This window comes from Eucyclogobius newberryi, unplaced genomic scaffold, assembly GCF_026437365.1.
Source record: "Eucyclogobius newberryi isolate DKJ021-1_F unplaced genomic scaffold, fEucNew1.0.hap1 SCAF_3, whole genome shotgun sequence".
In the NCBI taxonomy this organism is placed as follows: Eukaryota; Metazoa; Chordata; class Actinopteri; order Gobiiformes; family Gobiidae; genus Eucyclogobius; species Eucyclogobius newberryi.
The window spans coordinates 37,029,249-37,047,831 of NW_027315945.1; the positions used below are offsets into that span (position 1 = coordinate 37,029,249).

At 43.9% G+C, this 18,583-nt stretch overlaps 1 protein-coding gene across 4 annotated transcripts in view; it reads left to right on the forward strand.

The window, feature by feature from the left end:
• grik2 (glutamate receptor, ionotropic, kainate 2) overlaps positions 1 to 18,583 on the forward strand; it is a 472,281-nt gene that overhangs the window by 336,875 nt on the left and 116,823 nt on the right. For all 4 annotated transcript variants that reach the window (XM_072460039.1, XM_072460040.1, XM_072460041.1 and 1 more), the window contains exons 9-10: positions 1,842 to 1,955; positions 15,428 to 15,634. In XM_072460039.1, coding sequence (XP_072316140.1) covers positions 1,842 to 1,955; positions 15,428 to 15,634 — 321 coding nt within the window. The remainder of the gene's footprint in view (positions 1 to 1,841; positions 1,956 to 15,427; positions 15,635 to 18,583) is intronic.

Here is an 18,583-nt window from a genome sequence, read left to right on the forward strand (position 1 = left end):
TATGACTATGAATACATTTTTATACTTAACTGGGCACAATTATAATAGAATATAAAAGAGTAAATTTATATTTTACTGTGTTTTGGAAGTTGATTAATTTTCTGGTTTAGTCCTTGTTTAGACCTGGTTTAGTCCTGGTTTAGTCCTGCTTTAGACCTGGTTTAGTCTTGATTTAGTCCTGGTTTAGACCTGGTTTAGTCCTGGTTTAGTCCTGGTTTAGACCTGGTTTAGTCTTGATTTAGTCCTGGTTTAGACCTGGCTTAGTCTTGCTTTAGTCCTGCTTTAGTACTGCTTAGACTTGGTTTAGTCCTGCTTTAGTCCTGGTTTAGACCTGGTTTAGACCTGGTTCAGTCCTGGTTTAGACCTGGTTTAGACCTGGTTCAGTCCTGGTTTAGACCTGGTTTAGGCCTGGTTTAGACCTGGTTTAGACCTGGTTCAGTCCTGGTTTAGACCTGGTTTAGGCCTGGTTTAGTCCTGCTTTAGTACTGCTTAGACTTGGTTTAGTCCTGCTTTAGTCCTGGTTTAGACCTGGTTTAGACCTGGTTCAGTCCTGGTTTAGACCTGGTTTAGACCTGGTTCAGTCCTGGTTTAGACCTGGTTTAGGCCTGGTTTAGACCTGGTTTAGACCTGGTTCAGTCCTGGTTTAGACCTGGTTTAGGCCTGGTTTAGACCTGGTTTAGACCTGGTTCAGTCCTGGTTTAGACCTGGTTTAGGCCTGGTTTAGTCCTGCTTTAGTCCTGCTTTAGTCCTGGTTTAGACCTGGTTTAGTCCTGGTTTAGTCCTGCTTTAGACCTGGTTTAGTCTTGATTTAGTCCTGGTTTAGACCTGGTTTAGTCCTGGTTTAGTCCTGGTTTAGACCTGGTTTAGTCTTGATTTAGTCCTGGTTTAGACCTGGCTTAGTCTTGCTTTAGTCCTGCTTTAGTACTGCTTAGACTTGGTTTAGTCCTGCTTTAGTCCTGGTTTAGACCTGGTTTAGACCTGGTTCAGTCCTGGTTTAGACCTGGTTTAGTCCTGGTTTAGACCTGGTTTAGACCTGGTTCAGTCCTGGTTTAGACCTGGTTTAGACCTGGTTCAGTCCTGGTTTAGACCTGGTTTAGGCCTGGTTTAGACCTGGTTTAGACCTGGTTCAGTCCTGGTTTAGACCTGGTTTAGGCCTGGTTTAGTCCTGCTTTAGTACTGCTTAGACTTGGTTTAGTCCTGCTTTAGTCCTGGTTTAGACCTGGTTTAGACCTGGTTCAGTCCTGGTTTAGACCTGGTTTAGACCTGGTTCAGTCCTGGTTTAGACCTGGTTTAGGCCTGGTTCAGTCCTGGTTTAGACCTGGTTTAGGCCTGGTTTAGACCTGGTTTAGACCTGGTTCAGTCCTGGTTTAGACCTGGTTTAGGCCTGGTTTAGACCTGGTTTAGACCTGGTTTAGACCTGGTTTAGACCTGGTTTAGTCCTAGTTTAGACCTGGTTTGGTCCAGGTTTAGACCTGGTTTAGACCTGGTTTAGACCTGGTTTAGACCTGGTTCAGTCCTGGTTTAGACCTGGTTTAGGCCTGGTTTAGACCTGGTTTAGACCTGGTTCAGTCCTGGTTTAGACCTGGTTTAGGCCTGGTTTAGTCCTGCTTTAGTCCTGCTTTAGTCCTGGTTTAGTCCTGGTTTAGTCCTGCTTTGGTCCTGGTCCCGGCCCTCGATGGAAACGAGGTCCCGGCCCTCGATGGAAAAGAGGTCCCGGCCCTCGATGGAAAAGAGGTCCCGGCCCTCGATGGAAAAGAGGTCCCGGCCCTCGATGGGATCAAACTCTGGTACAAAACGGTCACATTTCGACTCTTGACGATCCCGTTGTCTTTTCCTTGCAGATCGGGACGTGGGACCCGTCCAGCGGACTCAACATGACCGACAACCAGAGGGGCAAGAGCACCAACGTGTCCGACTCCCTGGCCAACCGCTCCCTGGTCGTCTCCACCATCTTGGTAAGGGCGTGGCCATTAAGGGCGCGGTCACACCTTAGTAACACAAACCATCCCATGCGAATGTTATTCTTGTTCTTTGTGATGCGTAATATTGATCTAAAACGGCTCAAATGGCAGAAAAAGGTTTGTTTGTGCTTCTAATTACCCCGATATTTAGAGACGTCAGGTGTCCGAGCTACCCACAGTCCTTTGCAATTGTCATGGCGATGTATTGACATTTGCGTTGCTCTTTTCAGCCTGTAATTGAACTTTGGAGCGGAACGGTTTCCCAGAATGCACTTTTGCGATCATAGTTTACGAGGGATAAAGTTCAGACGAGAAACAGCATTTGAAACTTTTCGAGTCGTATCTTGAGCGTTTCGACTGCATTCTTCACAAGTCGAGACGCCAAAAGTATCAAAAATCAGAAACAAATCGATAATAAAACAAGTATCGAAACTAGATAGTCATTTTGAGCAAGTATTGATGCTAAAATAATGCCTTTCAACTTCAAATTATGACCTTTTATGAAAAAAAAAATTGGCTTTTCCGGAACTTATTTCAGCTTAAACATGAAGAAGGTTATGATTAAGTTGTTATTATTTTTGTGTTGAAAATGTCAGTTGTTTGGCTAAATCCTTGAGCTGCTAACCTCACCAGATGTAGCATGAAATATATTCCTTATTATCAACTATCAACAGTTTTGGAGTTATAGCGTCAATAATTAAGGTTTGGAATTTAAAATCAACACATTCTTCAGTGCGATTCTTCCGTCCCTGAAGTTATTAAACAAAATAAAAACTCAGATTTAAGTGCAGATTGGACGTTTCCAGGTTTCAAGCGCCCCCTACAGGCCGGACGACTCATTGAACTAAAGTGAAGTTAAGATAAATATATTTTGAAATTGGCAAAAAAAATTAAATATGTTTTTATGTTTTTAGTTTCACTTCCTGTTTGTATTCATGACGTCACACTGGGAAATTACCCAGCAAACACTGGGCCAAAACTCGTCTAATCTCAAATTTTTTTTATCATCTGACAAATAAAAATAAATGAGAGCGACTTTATTTTGTTGAGTTATTGTTTAAAGGTTAAAAACTTTGACTGGAAAGAGTGTCCCTGGTGTGATGTCACTTCCTGTTTGTAATTGATGACATCACACTTGGAAATTACCCAGCAAACACTGGGCCAAAACTCAAATAACGTCACATTTTTTTTATTTAACAAATCAAAATATATGAGAACAACTTTATTTTGTTGAATTAATGTTTAGAGTCAAAAAAGTTGTTTCTTGTGTAAATTCTGCATAAACTTTGACTGGAATGTCTCTGGTGTGATGTCACTTCCTGTCATTTTACACAGATTTTTCAACCTTTTCTCCACAAATACCTGCTGGATCGGTGTAAAACTATCATTTACATGTACAACAGGTATAAACACACCAAATAAAGCCAAAATTAGAACATCGTAAAAACCAGTCAGAGGCACTTTAAAGTCTGGCTCGTCCGATCGAGCTGCGCCGCTGACCGCTCGTGTTGTCTTTGACCTCGCGGCGCCTTTTGCTTCGCTCTGGACTGGGACTATTTCTGTTCTGTAAACGTCCAGGGCCCTTCAGAAGCGGCGGCGTAAAAGGCTGTGACATTTAAATCTCCTCCGAGTGTGCACTTATCCCTCTGCACTTCAGACAGGGTCGTCTCGCTGTCCTCTCGCTCCAGCTGCACGGAAGGAACAGGGTCTGGCTCTGCGCCGCGCACCCGTGTGACAACTGCCATCATCTGTTTCACGAGCAGCAATTATGAAGAAAATAAACCAAATTATGGCCTTAATTTCTTCATAACTGGCTGTAAAGGAGATATGTTTTTATTTGATTTTATTCCTGATTGTCTCTGGACGGGAGGACAAATAAACGAACTTGGTGCATATTCATATTTGTGCATGTGAATCTCTCACTTTAGAACTGCTTAATAAGCTTTAACTTGTTTATTTACTGTTTGAAAATGTGTTTATAAAAATCTAAAGTGCATACAAAAATACAAAAATACAAAATGCACATCATCATCATCATTATCCCATTAAAGGGCCTGTGACTGTTTTTACAATTTTCTAATTTTGACTTTATTTGGTGTGTTTATACCTGTTGCACAAATAAATTATAGTTTTACATCGATCGAGCAGGTATTTGTGGAGAAAACGTTGAAAAATCTGTGTAAAATGACAGGAAGTGACATCACACCCTGGACACTCATTCCAGTCAAAGTTTATGCAGAATTCACACAAAAGAAACAACTTTTTTGACTCTAAACATAAATTAAAAAAAAAATTGCTCTCATATATTCTTATTTGTCGAATAAAAAAAAAAAACTGACATTAGATGAGTTTTGGCCCAGTGCTTGCTGGGTAATTTCCGAATGTGATGTCATCAATTACAAACAGGAAGTGAAATTGTAAACCTAAAATATTTGCTATTCTGTGATTTAAATATTTTTTTGCTGAATTAAAAATATATTTATCTTAACTGTATTTCAGTTCAATGAGTGGTCCGGCCTGTAGGGGGCGCTGTAAGTAACTGTAATGCAGGTTTTTGTTTAGACCTGATTTAGTCCTGGTCTAGTCCAATCTGAGCCCTTGTGTTTCCTGTTTAATTGCTGCTTCCTGTCGGTCCAAACCTGGTTTATGCCTCTCTCTGTCGTCATAATTGCTGAAACTATATAAAATACTACACATTTTAAATACCTATACCTCACAATACATAACAATACTTGATACTTCCTGTTGGTGGTGCCAGAACTCACTCAAAAACTCCAACAACCGCGAGGAACAGGGTCAGGGTTATGTTGCTCCCAAATCGCCCGTCCGTCCTTCAGCGTCTGGAGCGAGGGCGTGGCGGGACGGAGACGTGACGCCCCCAGTCAAGCTCCGCCCACACGACCTGCCTTCTTCAGATAGTCCAGCTCCTCCCACATGATCATGATCTCGATGAGTCTATAAATGTACACAAGCGTCATGCATACGTTCTTCTATGGCTGCTCCTAAAGGTGGAAGGGTGTCACTTTTCTGGACAACTGCTCGTCTCCATGGAGATAAGACACGTTTAATGCCATACTGCGGAACATCCAGGGCAAAGCACCAGACGCTGCACCCGATACGATAAACCTTTCATCGTAACACGGACAGAGGATCAGCGTTTGCCCGTTGCGCTCGGGCGTGTTCGGCGAAACCTCCTTCCGAGCGAAACACCCGCCACCGCTCGACGCGACGCACGCACAACATCATATCCACGACTAACTCTCCACGCGATCTCGAGCCCGCCGCGTGGAAACAACAATACGGGCTAAATTGCAGGCTGTCTCCGCTCACCGCCCATGTTCTTTCACTTTTCTTTCAGCAAAGTGATGGGATTGCTGTTATTAGCGCGCCACTAATTGCCGTTTTGAGTGGTGTGTTGGCGAGGGGCAGTCGGAGGGGGGGTGGAGGGGAGGGGCTAGGGGGGAGGGCGCGGCGGGCTTGTCAGAATTCGCCGTTTGTTACCGGAGTGACTGATGCGCGTTTTGCAAGAGCGTTTGTCCAATTATTTTCCCGGGGATTATGAACGGAAACATGATGTAATTACTGTTAAGATCTGGGCCCGTCAGCGACGCTAGCTCGCGGCGGAATCGCAAGGGCGTGGTGACGGGGGCGTGGCGACGGGGGCGTGGAGACAAGGGCGTGGCGGCGGGGGCGTGACGGCGGGGGCGGGAGATCAAACACACCGTGGTAGTTCGCGGCTGTTTGCGGCGGTTCCCGGGAACGGTTGGCGCCGCACCGATTAATCGACCAATCAGGACTCGTCGACTCTAAAAAACTAAAACAAGCGCCGTTGTATATATTTTGACGATTACAATTGCTATCTGGACCGCGCAGGCTCCAAAACGCACACGTTGAGAGCCGTTTATCACAAAGATGGCGGCGTCATTCAATCAAAATGTCATCAAAAAGTAAATAGTGCACTTTTGTTGTAAATAGTCTTTATCCAGAAGCGTTCAGTCTCCAGAGTTCAACCTTTATTTTGTCGATAATGTGTTGAACAGTCAAAATAATCACGGACTCGTCGACTACTAATGTCATCGTTGGTTGCAGCCTCTCTCCATTCTTTCTCTCTCTCTCTCTCTCTCTCTCTCTCTCTCTCTCTCTCTCTCTCTGCTCCTCTTGCCCTTCTCTCTCTCTTTGATTACTCCCTTCACTCAGAATCAGAATCAGAATCAGAAAAGGTTTATTGCCATTGTCAATGAACAGAATTCACAAACACAAGAACTTGTCCTGGTGATTCAATGCAACATAAAACAATGAATAAGTAGGAACAAGTTAAGTCTACTATGAGATAAAAATAAGAATAAGCTATAAGATAAAAAAATAAGAATACAAATGAAAAATATGCTTAATATGTACACACATTTACAGTTGAGTTTACATATGTAGTGCAGAAAGTGAACAGTGAGTGAGTGATTAAATTATGGTTATAGTGACTGTGTTAAAGAAGTGTTCATGAGTCCAACGGCAGAAGGAAAGAAACTGTTCTTGTGGCGGGAGGTTCTGGTCCGAACTTGTAACCTCCTGCCTGAGGGGAGTTGCCTCCTGCCTGAGGGGAGTTGCCTCCTGCCTGAGGGGAGTTGCCTCCTGCCTGAGGGGAGTGGCCTCCTGCCTGAGGGGAGTGGCCTCTTGCCTGAGGGGAGTGGCCTCCTGCCTGAGGGGAGTGGTTCAAATAGGAGAGTCTGCAGCCGATCACCTTCTCAGCAGAGGGCGCTGTAGTCTCTGTTTGTCCCTGGCTGTGGCTCTAGTGTACCACACGGTGATGGAGGAGGTGATGGAGGAGGTGATGGAGGAGGTGAGGATGGACTCAATGATGGCCGTGTAGAACTGCACCATCATCTCCGCTGTCAGCCCGGCTTTCCTCAGCTGCCACAGGAAGTACATCCTCTGCTGGGCCTTCTTGATGAGGGAGCTGATGGTGGGCTCCCCCAGCCGCACGCGCTGCCTCCGTCAGGAAGTCGAAGTCAGGGACGTTGAGCTGGGAGAGCTTGTCCTGGAGCAGAGCAGGAGGTGGTGTTGATGCAGAGCCGAAGTCCACAAACAGGATCCTGGCGTAGGTTCCCGGGGAGTCCAGGTGCTGCAGGTGAAGTGGAGAGCCAGGTTGATGGCGTCGTCCAGAGACCTGTTGGCTCTGCAGGGGGTCCAGCAGGGGGTCCAGCAGGGGGGAGGTGAAGGACTTGAGATGGAGGAGGACCAGGCGCTCAAATGACTTCATGACCACAGACGTCAGCGCCTCAGGTCTGTAGTCATTAAGTCCAGTGATCCGGGGCTTCTTAGGGACAGGGACGATGATGGACGACTTGAAGCTGGGACATGGCATGACTCCAGGGAGGTCACTTCTTCACTTGTTTTTATTGGCCTCTCTGGCACAGGGATTTCCTTCTGGATGCATGAAGTGATCTTAAATATATCGAGACTCTTCGTAAATGTGACGGATCTGATCAATATTTGCTGCAGAAACCCAAGTTTTTACTGGAGTTTAGCCGACTTGTGAATGAGTCCGCTGAAGAGTGTGGGACTCCGCAGTGAACCTCTCTCTCGCCTCCTCTCTTCCATTCTTCCTCTCTTCTTCCTCCCTCTCTCTCTCTCTCTCTCCCCCCTCTCGTCTGCCCGGCACATCTTTAATTAAAAGGCAGCGAGCAGGAGCCGCGGCCGACTATCTCCGTAAAGCAAACCTAATTAAGACTATAGCGCATCCCTTCTCCCAGTAAACACAAAATCAACTCCATCCTTCTTCGCCAAATTAAAAAGAATGGATTTTCTGCCGCCGTGCTGAAAAACAAACGACGGGGCCCTATTTGAGTCATTTTAAAACATTTATTTTAGTTCCATCGAGCGGCCTCCTCCGTGCAGCGCCGCGGACAAAGCAAATTATCCCGTGGCTGCTGAGTCGAGTGGCTCTGTCGTGGACCGCTGCCCGCCGGCTCGGGCGCGGGCGGGGGGGAGGGAAGGGAGCGCGCGGAGGTGAAGAAAAGGAGGCGCTCGTAGATTAAAACAGGATATCGGGAAAAGGGTTTGTTACACCGGACTGTTTCCTCGGGACAATGCGCGCCGGGGGAAATCGATAGCCGCACAAACGGGCCCGCTAACAGACGCCGGGCGAGGCTGTTGTTTCGGGCCGAAGGTGGGTTGTGTCGAGCGGCGAGTGAAGTCGAGCGCCCCTGACGAGGAGAGGGTCGTTCCGCCGACGCTGACGGACGATGGACGCGGTCGGACACGGTGCCGGTCAGCTTTTGAAAAATAAGAGTTTAAAATGACAGGAAGTAGAGCTGAGTTCTAAAACCCTCTGTGATGTCATCAATGTGCGACGTGCCATTGAAAAAAACAGACAGTTTATACCTAACTGACACTTTTCTGACTGTTTAAACCATCGTTCAACAAAAATAAAAATGTTTTATGGTATTATTGTGTGTCAAATCTTAACTATTGTGTCATTTAGATGGATTTTGGCTCTTGTTTATGGTCTGGTTGCTAGGTAACAGTTGTGGATTTACCTCTACCTATGTCATATCTGTGCTCATGTCCAACCAGGAAGTATCAGAATCAGATTCAGAATCAGAATTGGGTTTATTGCCATTTGTCGATAAACACAATTCACAGACATTGTCCTGGTGGTTCGGTACGATTATAAACTTTACAAAAATGTTAAACTGGGTCAATTTTTGTTTTGTTTTTTTTTGTTTAAAGTTATTCATTTCATGTATTTATTTTATTCAGGATATAAATCACCAAAAATATGTTCAGAGCCCCTGTAGTATGTCATATTTATGCTCATGTCCAACAATTATATATATTTTTCATTTTTATTTTTTTCAGAATATAAATGACACCAAATGAACATAAGCTCAGATCCACTGTATAAACGTCCCTCGTTCCGTCTCTCTCCCGTCGTTAATACGCTCGGCCTCTGTGTTTATTATAATTGCGCTCTTTGACGGCTGACAGGGGTGAAAGGTCGCGCGCCGCTAATGGCCCTGACGAGCGAGCGTCGTGTCAGGCGCGTGTCGAGCACCGTTGTCCGGGACGGCGAACATGGCAGCGCGTTACGACGGGACAATAACGCGGTCAGATCAGACGGGGCGGCGGAGGAAAAAGCAAGTGCGAGACGACGAGTTTAATTAGAACACCGCGGCTCAAATGAACACGCAGTGAAAACACAAAGAAACAGAATTTAACCAATGTTCAGCCGTCGTTTAGACTTTTATTTCAATTTAAATGCGACGTGATTATGTTCAGTTGATGTCTATTTGTGTAAGTATTTTTTATTTGCACGCTCTGGTCGTTTTTTGTTGCATTCTGTGTTTATCTGTTTATAAAAATAGTAAAAAAAGGAGGAAAAAATGGGAATTCAAAATGTGATCAACATGTTTTTGAATTATTATTTGGTTTGGTGATAAACGTGTCGTGCTGCACAAGTGGCAGTGTTTAGTGGTCTATTGTTATCAATCAGAATATTTTGAAAAACTTACAAAACAATCTTAAAGAGGATGGATGAAGTGTATTTAGTTTACTTGTTTACACTTTTGTTTGCTTCTAAACTATGTAGCTGGTGTTGTCACGGCGGCGTCGACCGTTTTTATTTCCTTTTTGTCGATCTTAGTGAAACTACGTACATGTTTGCAGCTTTCGGGTCTCGAAAACGGTCTGAAGCGCTCTGTGACATCACAAACACTGGCAGCGGGGGCGGAGTTTGAAGTGTGGAACCACAGACCAATCGCACTGTTCCTCCCGCCTCGACACTCCGCCCCTTTAGTTCTCCGGGCGGTTTAGTCCCACTTATAACAGATCCATTACAGAAAACATCACTAAAAATAAACGTTAACGAGAATAGTTTAAAGAAAAAGACGTTTGTGGTCAAAGTAACAGCAGTAGTACTAGTAGTAGTAGTAGTAGTAGCAGATATTTGTACTGCATACATAAGGAAACGCAGCCTGTTGTATTCTGAACGCTCAAGAGATAAATACAACATGGAGTCAAACAGCAGCTGAATGTCTACGTTCTCGTTTAGGTGTTTGACTTGGTAGAAAAGAAGATGAAAAACCGTTGGCTAATGCTAGCTTGTGCAAAAAAACGTTGTCGTCATCGCCTGAAATTGCGCCCGAATTCGCAATTTGCCACAATCAAGCCCAGTTTGTCCACACGTAGCCTTCACTTATTCCGCACAGTACGTACACAAAAAATGACCTTTGACTCACCTAAATGATTACAGTATATATCCAATTACCCTGCTTTGTACAGTTTCCATGGCGATGAATGTGCGGCGTACCTGTGCGTATACAAACCTCTTCAGAAAAGTCTCCCGGCGTGTGCTCGGGCGCCTTTTTTTCCCTTTTGCCGTATTCAGACTCTTTTTACAGCGGTCCTTGGCTGGCGCGGCGTGTTGACATCCCGTCCTCTTTCACGTATCGATCGGCGTGTTGACATTGCTTTCTGCTCTTTCATCAAGATTACATCAGGAGCCGCGCTAACGCAAACGCGCGCGCACACACACAAGCTAACACACACACACACACGAGCTAACACACACACACAAGCTAACACACACACACGAGCTAACACACACACACACACACACACGGGCTAACACACACACACAAGCTAACACACACATGAGCTAACACACACACACACACACGAGCAAACACACACACACGAGCTAACACACACACACGAGCTAACACACACACACGAGCTAACACACACACACACACACAAACACGGGCTAACACACACACACAAGCTAACACACACATGAGCTAACACACACACACACACACGAGCTAACACACACACACGAGCTAACACACACACACGAGCTAACACACACACACGAGCTAACACACACACACACACACAAACACGGGCTAACACACACACACAAGCTAACACACACATGAGCTAACACACACACACACACACGAGCTAACACACACACACACGAGCTAACACACACACACACACACACGAGCTAACAAACACACACACAAGCTAACACGCGCGCGCTAACATGCCAAGGCGCTGTGTCAGCAGCGATAAGCAACTCTGGCGGGCTGGAGGTGCGCGCCGTTGCATTACGCCGAACCAAGGTGACCACGCGGTAACGTATGGAAATTGGAGGAGGCCATTTGAGCAGGAAGGACTCGGAGTGAAATTGTGTTGGGGAGAAATTGATGATCAAATTTGCTGTTAACTTTTGCCCTTGAAGCGTTCGTAAATTGCCGTCTCGTTTTCGGGGGTGACGGCAGGACGTCCCGTACGCCGATGCAAGACTTTCCTCTGATTATGTTTTCAAATGCACAGAGGACGAGTAGATGTTTATTTTTCACATTGGTGGTAAAGTTGTTCATTAAACTCCTGAAAATGTTTAATCATCAGAGTTATAGAATGGAAGCAACTGGAGGGAAGGTGAAGCGTTGTTGTTCCAGTGTGGAGATGTCAGTTACAAAAAAGTACTGTTTTCTAACCTAAAAAATTTAATTAAAACTTATGGCTGCACAATATTTAACAATTCCAATTAAGAACTGCAATGTTTTATGTATCAAAGTCTTACTCAAAGAAACAATGTGATGAAATGTCTAACTCATGTCTAAACATGTGATTCTTGTGCAGGAGAAATTATTATTTACAATACTGTATATCAAGCATGTACAAAAAGTATATGATATCTAATGATAATATAATATCCTATTACATAAAAGCAAGAGCTCAAATTACTTTGAAGTAAATGTTCTAGCCAAAGCTGCGTTCACACACATGAACCATGAACCTGAAACTAAGCCTGAAACTAAACCTAAAACTAAACCTGAAACTAAACCAGGACTTGAGCCAATCCAAATGAGAAATGGACTTTAAACCTAAATATGAAAACTACCGTAATGAACATTTGCACTTGTTCACTGGAGACAGGAGACAGGAGACAGGAGACAGGAGACTGGAGACTGGAGACTGTAGAATGAAATGATTTTTACTGACGATCCCCTTTGACTTTTGATGAAATCTGAAATAAACTCTTAAATATGTAGGCATGTCCTCCATGAAGGTTTGTCAACAGTTCTAGAGGAAAACAACACTCTTAAATGTTCTCTGGTCTCGTACTTAAGTCCGATAATACAACAATAAAACGGTCTCAACATTTGTGTGGTCAGGCAAAAAAACAACAACGTACAAATACATAAAGAAAACTGAGACTGGGGCTTTTTTCCATCTCAGATCAGAGCGTGACCCAGAATGCAAAGCTCAATGGAGATGAGTAAAGTACAAGCTTATTTAACTTATAAAATGTACGTGCGCCGTGGGATTCGCAGTACTCAAAGATTCCAAGGAACAGGAAGATACTTGTACACGGATATGACGCGGGAAACGTGTTCTTGACTAAATATGTCACAGTGTTTGCTGAAATTGGAAAGTATCTCTGTAAAAAAAGCACAAGGCCAAGTATTAATACTTCAAAAACATGCACCGGGTTCTTTTTCCATGGACGTATTAAAACCTAACATGAAACTAAACCTGAAACTGAACCTAAACCTGAACCTAAACCTGAACCTGAACCTAAACCTGAACCTAAACCTGAAACTAAAACTAAACCTGAACATGAACCTAAACCTGAAACTGAACCTGAAACTAAACCTGAAACTGAACCTAAACCTGAACCTAAACCTGAACCTGAACCTAAACCTGAAACTAAAACTAAACCTGAACATGAACCTAAACCTGAAACTGAATCTGAAACTAAACCTGACACTAAACCTGAACCTAAACATGAAACTAAACCTAAACCTGAACATGAACCTAAACCTGAGACTAAACCTGAACCTAAACATGAAACTAAACCTAAACCTGAACATGAAACTAAACATGAACCTAAACCTGAAACTAAACCTGAAACTAAACCTGAACCAAAACCTGAAACTGAACCTAAACCTGAAACTAAACCTGAACCTAAACATGAAACTAAACCTAAACCTGAACATGAATCTAAACATGAACCTAAACCTGAAACTAAACCTGAACCAAAACCTAAACCTGAAACTAAACCTGAACCTAAACCTGAACATGAACCTAAACCTAAAACTAAACCTGAAACTAAACCTGGACCTAAACATGAAACTAAACCTGAACCAAAACATGAAACTAAACCTAAACCGGAACATGAACCTAAACCTGAGCATGAACCTGAACCTAAACATGAACCTAAACCTGAAACTAAAACTAAACCTGAAACTGAACCTAAACCTGAACATGAACCTAAACCTGAACCTAAACCTGAAACTGAACCTGAAACTAAACCTAAACCTGAACATGAACCTAAACCTGAAACTAAACCTGAACCTAAACATGAAACTAAACCTAAACCTGAACATGAACCTAAACCTGAGACTAAACCTGAACCTAAACATGAAACTAAACCTAAACCTGAACATGAACCTAAACATGAACCTAAACCTGAAACTAAACCTGAACCTAAACATGAAACTAAACCTAAACCTGAACATGAACCTAAACCTGAAACTAAACCTGAACCTAAACATGAAACTAAACCTAAACCTGAACATGAACCTAAACCTGAGACTAAACATGAAACTAAACCTAAACCTGAACATGAACCTAAACATGAACCTAAACCTGAAACTAAACCTGAAACTAAACCTGAACCAAAACCTGAAACTGAACCTAAACCTGAAACTAAACCTGAACCTAAACATGAAACTAAACCTAAACTTGAACATGAATCTAAACATGAACCTAAACCTGAAACTAAACCTGAACCAAAACCTGAAACTGAACCTGAAACTAAACCTGGACCTAAACATGAAACTAAACCTGAACCAAAACATGAAACTAAACCTAAACCGGAACATGAACCTAAACCTGGGCATGAACCTGAAACTAAACCTGAACCAAAACATGAAACTAAACCTGAAACTAAACCTGAAACTAAACCTGAAACTAAACCTGATACTTCAAAAACACGCACCGGGTTCGTTTTCATGGCCGTTCAAACCATTTGCAGTAGAAGGAAATTCTCGCCGTTGTGTTGCCGACGGCCTCTTCCGTCGCCGACCTCACGCCGGAACGTTTACCCATAATTCCCGCGCCGAACAAACGATCGGGGGAAACGAGCGTGTTTCACCAGCTCTTTTTAAACGCCCCGATCTGCAGCGAACGGCCGCTTCCCCGCCCCAGAACGCCGCGCGGCTGTTCGCTCGCCGTAATGATTTCCTTTGTCTCCGCCCTGGCACGGCGCTACCATAAACAACACCTGCCTCATGATATATTTTGGATTTTACTTGAGCGCTGGAGACGGCGAGGGGGGGGCGGAGATGGGGGGTAGGGGGGAGGGAGGAATCTGCGGCGCGAATCCGGGCGCTAAAGCTAACAAAGACAGATGGCAGATAGAGCGGAGGATGAGGAAGTGCCAGCGGAACGAGGCGGCGGAGACGGGATGCCATATGAAAGAAGACATTAGTAATCTCCGCAGCTGTTAGCGACGGACAGTGAGACGCACGCGGCCCCCTTTCGCCCGCTCGCCTTTGTGCGCGACTATCACCGGCTCTTATCTCCCGGACAAAGACGCCGGGGGTCCTTGGAGCGAGCGGGGCGGCAGCGAAAAGGGCCTTCGAGCGTCGCCGACCTGATACACGGGGATTATCTGGTATTACGGTGGCGCCGCGCTTCGCTCCGGCGACGCCCCGCTGCCGGAGCGTTCAGGCGGTTTCTGAGAGGCCGGCGAGTGAAGATGGAGTGTGGTTTTTTCAGATTTTTGGTTGGATTGGATACCGTTTTGTAACGCCGGGGTCTCGATGCTGCTTTTACGGAGTTCTACCTTGGTGTTTTTTACCGTCTAATGAAAGAATTATGCTCACGCTGCACTAAACTCCTCCCACGCGGCACTAAACTCCTCCCACATCAAGACGGTCAATAATCTAGCTTGTATTTTCTTTTAAAGCTACTTATTTTAGTTTTTAATTGAATAAACGTTGTGCAGAGACGTTAAGCGAGAGGTGGAAGAAGTAAAAATACAAATTCAGGAGCAAAAATATGTCAAAGTATTTAAATAACCATGAGGAAAACTACTAGATAGTTTGAATTTTCTCATAAATGACCTGAACCTAAACATGAAACTAAACCTGAAATTAAACCTGAGCCTAAACTTTAATCTATACATGAAACTAAACCTGAACCTAAACATGAAACTAAACATGAAACTAAACCTGAACCTAAACATGAAAATAAACCTGAAACTAAACCTGAAACTAAACCTGAAACTAAACATGAAACTTAACCCTGAAACTAAACATGAAACTAAACTAAGTCACAAGTCTTAAAACATGAATAAACATGGATAAACTTGTCTTTGTTGCTTTAATATGTTCTACGCCTTGTATTGAGATTTGAGTCTTTGTCGTCTTCCCGCGTGTGTCCACCAGGAGGAGCCGTACGTGATGTTCAAGAAGTCGGACAAGCCGCTGTACGGGAACGACCGCTTCGAGGGCTACTGCGTGGACCTGCTCCGCGAGCTGGCCGCCATCCTGGGCTTCGCCTACGAGATCCGCCTGGTGGAGGACGGGAAGTACGGCGCCCCGGACGACAACACGGGGCAATGGAACGGCATGGTCAAGGAGCTCATGGACCACGTGAGTACGGGAGTACGGGGCGGGGCGCAACCCACGGCAACGCGCGAAGGACGGTGTGACCTTCCCAGCGAGGTCCGGTCAAGGGGTCGTTGAAATACCTAATTTTGTCCAGGAGGGGGCCACGGTTTGGAAAGGTTTACGCCAAGGGACGATTGGTAATGAAATCATCTGCCCTCCGTTTACAATAGTGTCCTGAAACCCTTTTCAAAGTGAGAAATCAGGACGGTCGAAAGCTACGCACGTAGTACAAGCTCATTTAACTTCAAAATGTACGTGCGCCGTGAGTTTTGCAGTACTCAAAAGAATCCAAGGAACATACTTGTACGCGGATATGACGCGGGAAACGTGTTTTTGACTAAACACAACACATTTTTTTTCTGAAAATGAAAAGTATATCGGTAAAAAAGCACAAGGCCGCGTATTAATACTTCAAAAACATTCACCGGGTTCGTTTTTTCAAGGGGTCGTTGTAATACCCTATTTTGTCCAGGAGGGGGCCACGGTCGGAAAGGGCTGCGATCGGCCGCTCGCCAAGGGACGGTTTGAAAGAGGTGCAGAGGCGGCCATCTTTGTTGAAGCGAATCCTGCTTTGAACAGAAACGATCGGTTATGAAATCATCTGTCTTCCATTTACAATAGTATCCTGAAACCCTTGTCAAGTGAGAAATCAAAGACGGTAAAAACACGGTTAAAACACGGTTTAAACACAGTTAAAACACGGTTAGAACACCGTTAGAACACAATTAAAACATGATTAGAACACGGTTAGAACACGGTTAAAACACGGTTAGAACATGGTTAAAACACAGTTAACACACGGTTAAAACACGATTAGAACACGGTTAGAACACGGTTAAAACACGGTTAAAACGCGGTTAAAACATGGTTAAAACACGGTTAGAACACAGTTAGAACACGGTTAAAACACGGTTAAAACGCGGTTAAAACATGGTTAAAACACGGTTAGAACACGGTTAGAACACGGTTAGAACACGGTTAAAACACGGTTAGAACACGGTTAGAACATGGTTAAAACACAGTTAACACACGGTTAAAACACGATTAGAACACGGTTAGAACACGGTTAAAACACGGTTAAAACGCGGTTAAAACGCGGTTAAAACATGGTTAAAACACGGTTAGAACACAGTTAGAACACGGTTAAAACACGGTTAAAACGCGGTTAAAACATGGTTAAAACACGGTTAGAACACAGTTAGAACACGGTTAAAACACGGTTAAAACGCGGTTAAAACATGGTTAAAACACGGTTAGAACACGGTTAGAACACGGTTAGAACACGGTTAGAACACGGTTAGAACATGGTTAAAACACAGTTAACACACGGTTAAAACACGATTAGAACACGGTTAGAACACGGTTAAAACACGGTTAAAACGCGGTTAAAACATGGTTAAAACACGGTTAGAACACAGTTAGAACACGGTTAAAACACGGTTAAAACGCGGTTAAAACATGGTTAAAACACGGTTAGAACACGGTTAGAACACGGTTAGAACACGGTTAGAACACGGTTAGAACACGGTTAAAACACGGTTAGAACACGGTTAGAACACGGTTAGAACACGGTTAAAACACGGTTAGAACACGGTTAGAACATGGTTAAAACACAGTTAACACACGGTTAAAACACGATTAGAACACGGTTAGAACACGGTTAGAACATGGTTAAAACACAGTTAACACACGGTTAAAACACGGTTAAAACATGGTTAAAACACGGTTAGAACACGGTTAGAACACGATTAGAACAAGGTTAAAACATAGTTAGAACACGGTTAGAACACGGTTAGAACATGGTTAAAACACAGTTAACACACGGTTAAAACACAATTAGAACACGGTTAGAACACGGTTAAAACACGGTTAGAACAAGGTTAAAACATAGTTAGAACACGGTTAGAACACGATTAGAACACGGTTAGAACACGGTTAGAACACGGTTAGAACACGGTTAGAACACGATTAGAACACGGTTAGAACACGATTAGAACACGGTTAGAACACGATTATAACACAGTTAGAACAAGGTTAAAACATAGTTAGAACACGATTAGAACATGGTTAGAACACGGTTAGAACAAGGTTAAAACATAGTTAGAACACGATTAGAACACGATTAGAACACGGTTAGAACACGGTTAAAACACAATTAGAACATGGTTAGAACACGGTTAGAACAAGGTTAAAACATAATTAGAACACGGTTAGAACAAGGTTAAAACATAATTAGAACACGGTTAGAACACGATTAGAACACGGTTAGAACACGGTTAGAACACGGTTAGAACACGATTAGAACACAATTAGAACACGGTTAGAACACGATTAGAACACGATTAGAACACGGTTAGAACACGGTTAGAACACGATTAGAACACGATTAGAACACGGTTAGAACACGGTTAGAACACGATTAGAACACGATTAGAACACGGTTAAAACAATCGGTGAAGAAACCATCTGCCTTCTGTTTACAATAGTATCCTGAAACCCTTGTCAAGTGAGAAATCCGGAGGGTCAAAAGCTCATCAGGTCCTTGCAGAAAACGTGAGGCTCACAGGTAAAAGTGGAGAAGTTTAAGGTCATAACGCTTCTCTCGGGCGAAGGACGAACCCGATGTCGGTCCGGTGCGTTCAAGGTGAAAATGACCTCTAGGTGGCGACGACGGCGTCTCCGTTTCAACAGGCGACTTCCTTTGAAACGTTTTCTTCACGGAGATGCTCTTGTTTTCGCTTCGACCGGAACGTTTCGCTGTTCGGCAGAAATAGTCGGTCGAAACTGGTCAAAGAGCTGCAAAAAGAGAACATACGGCATTAATACACGACTTCATTAAATATAGAGCCATCAGATCAAAAACAGGTGTTATTCTGAATTTATTGCGAATAAAACTAAATTTCACAAACAAATTAAATTAAAATGAATAAA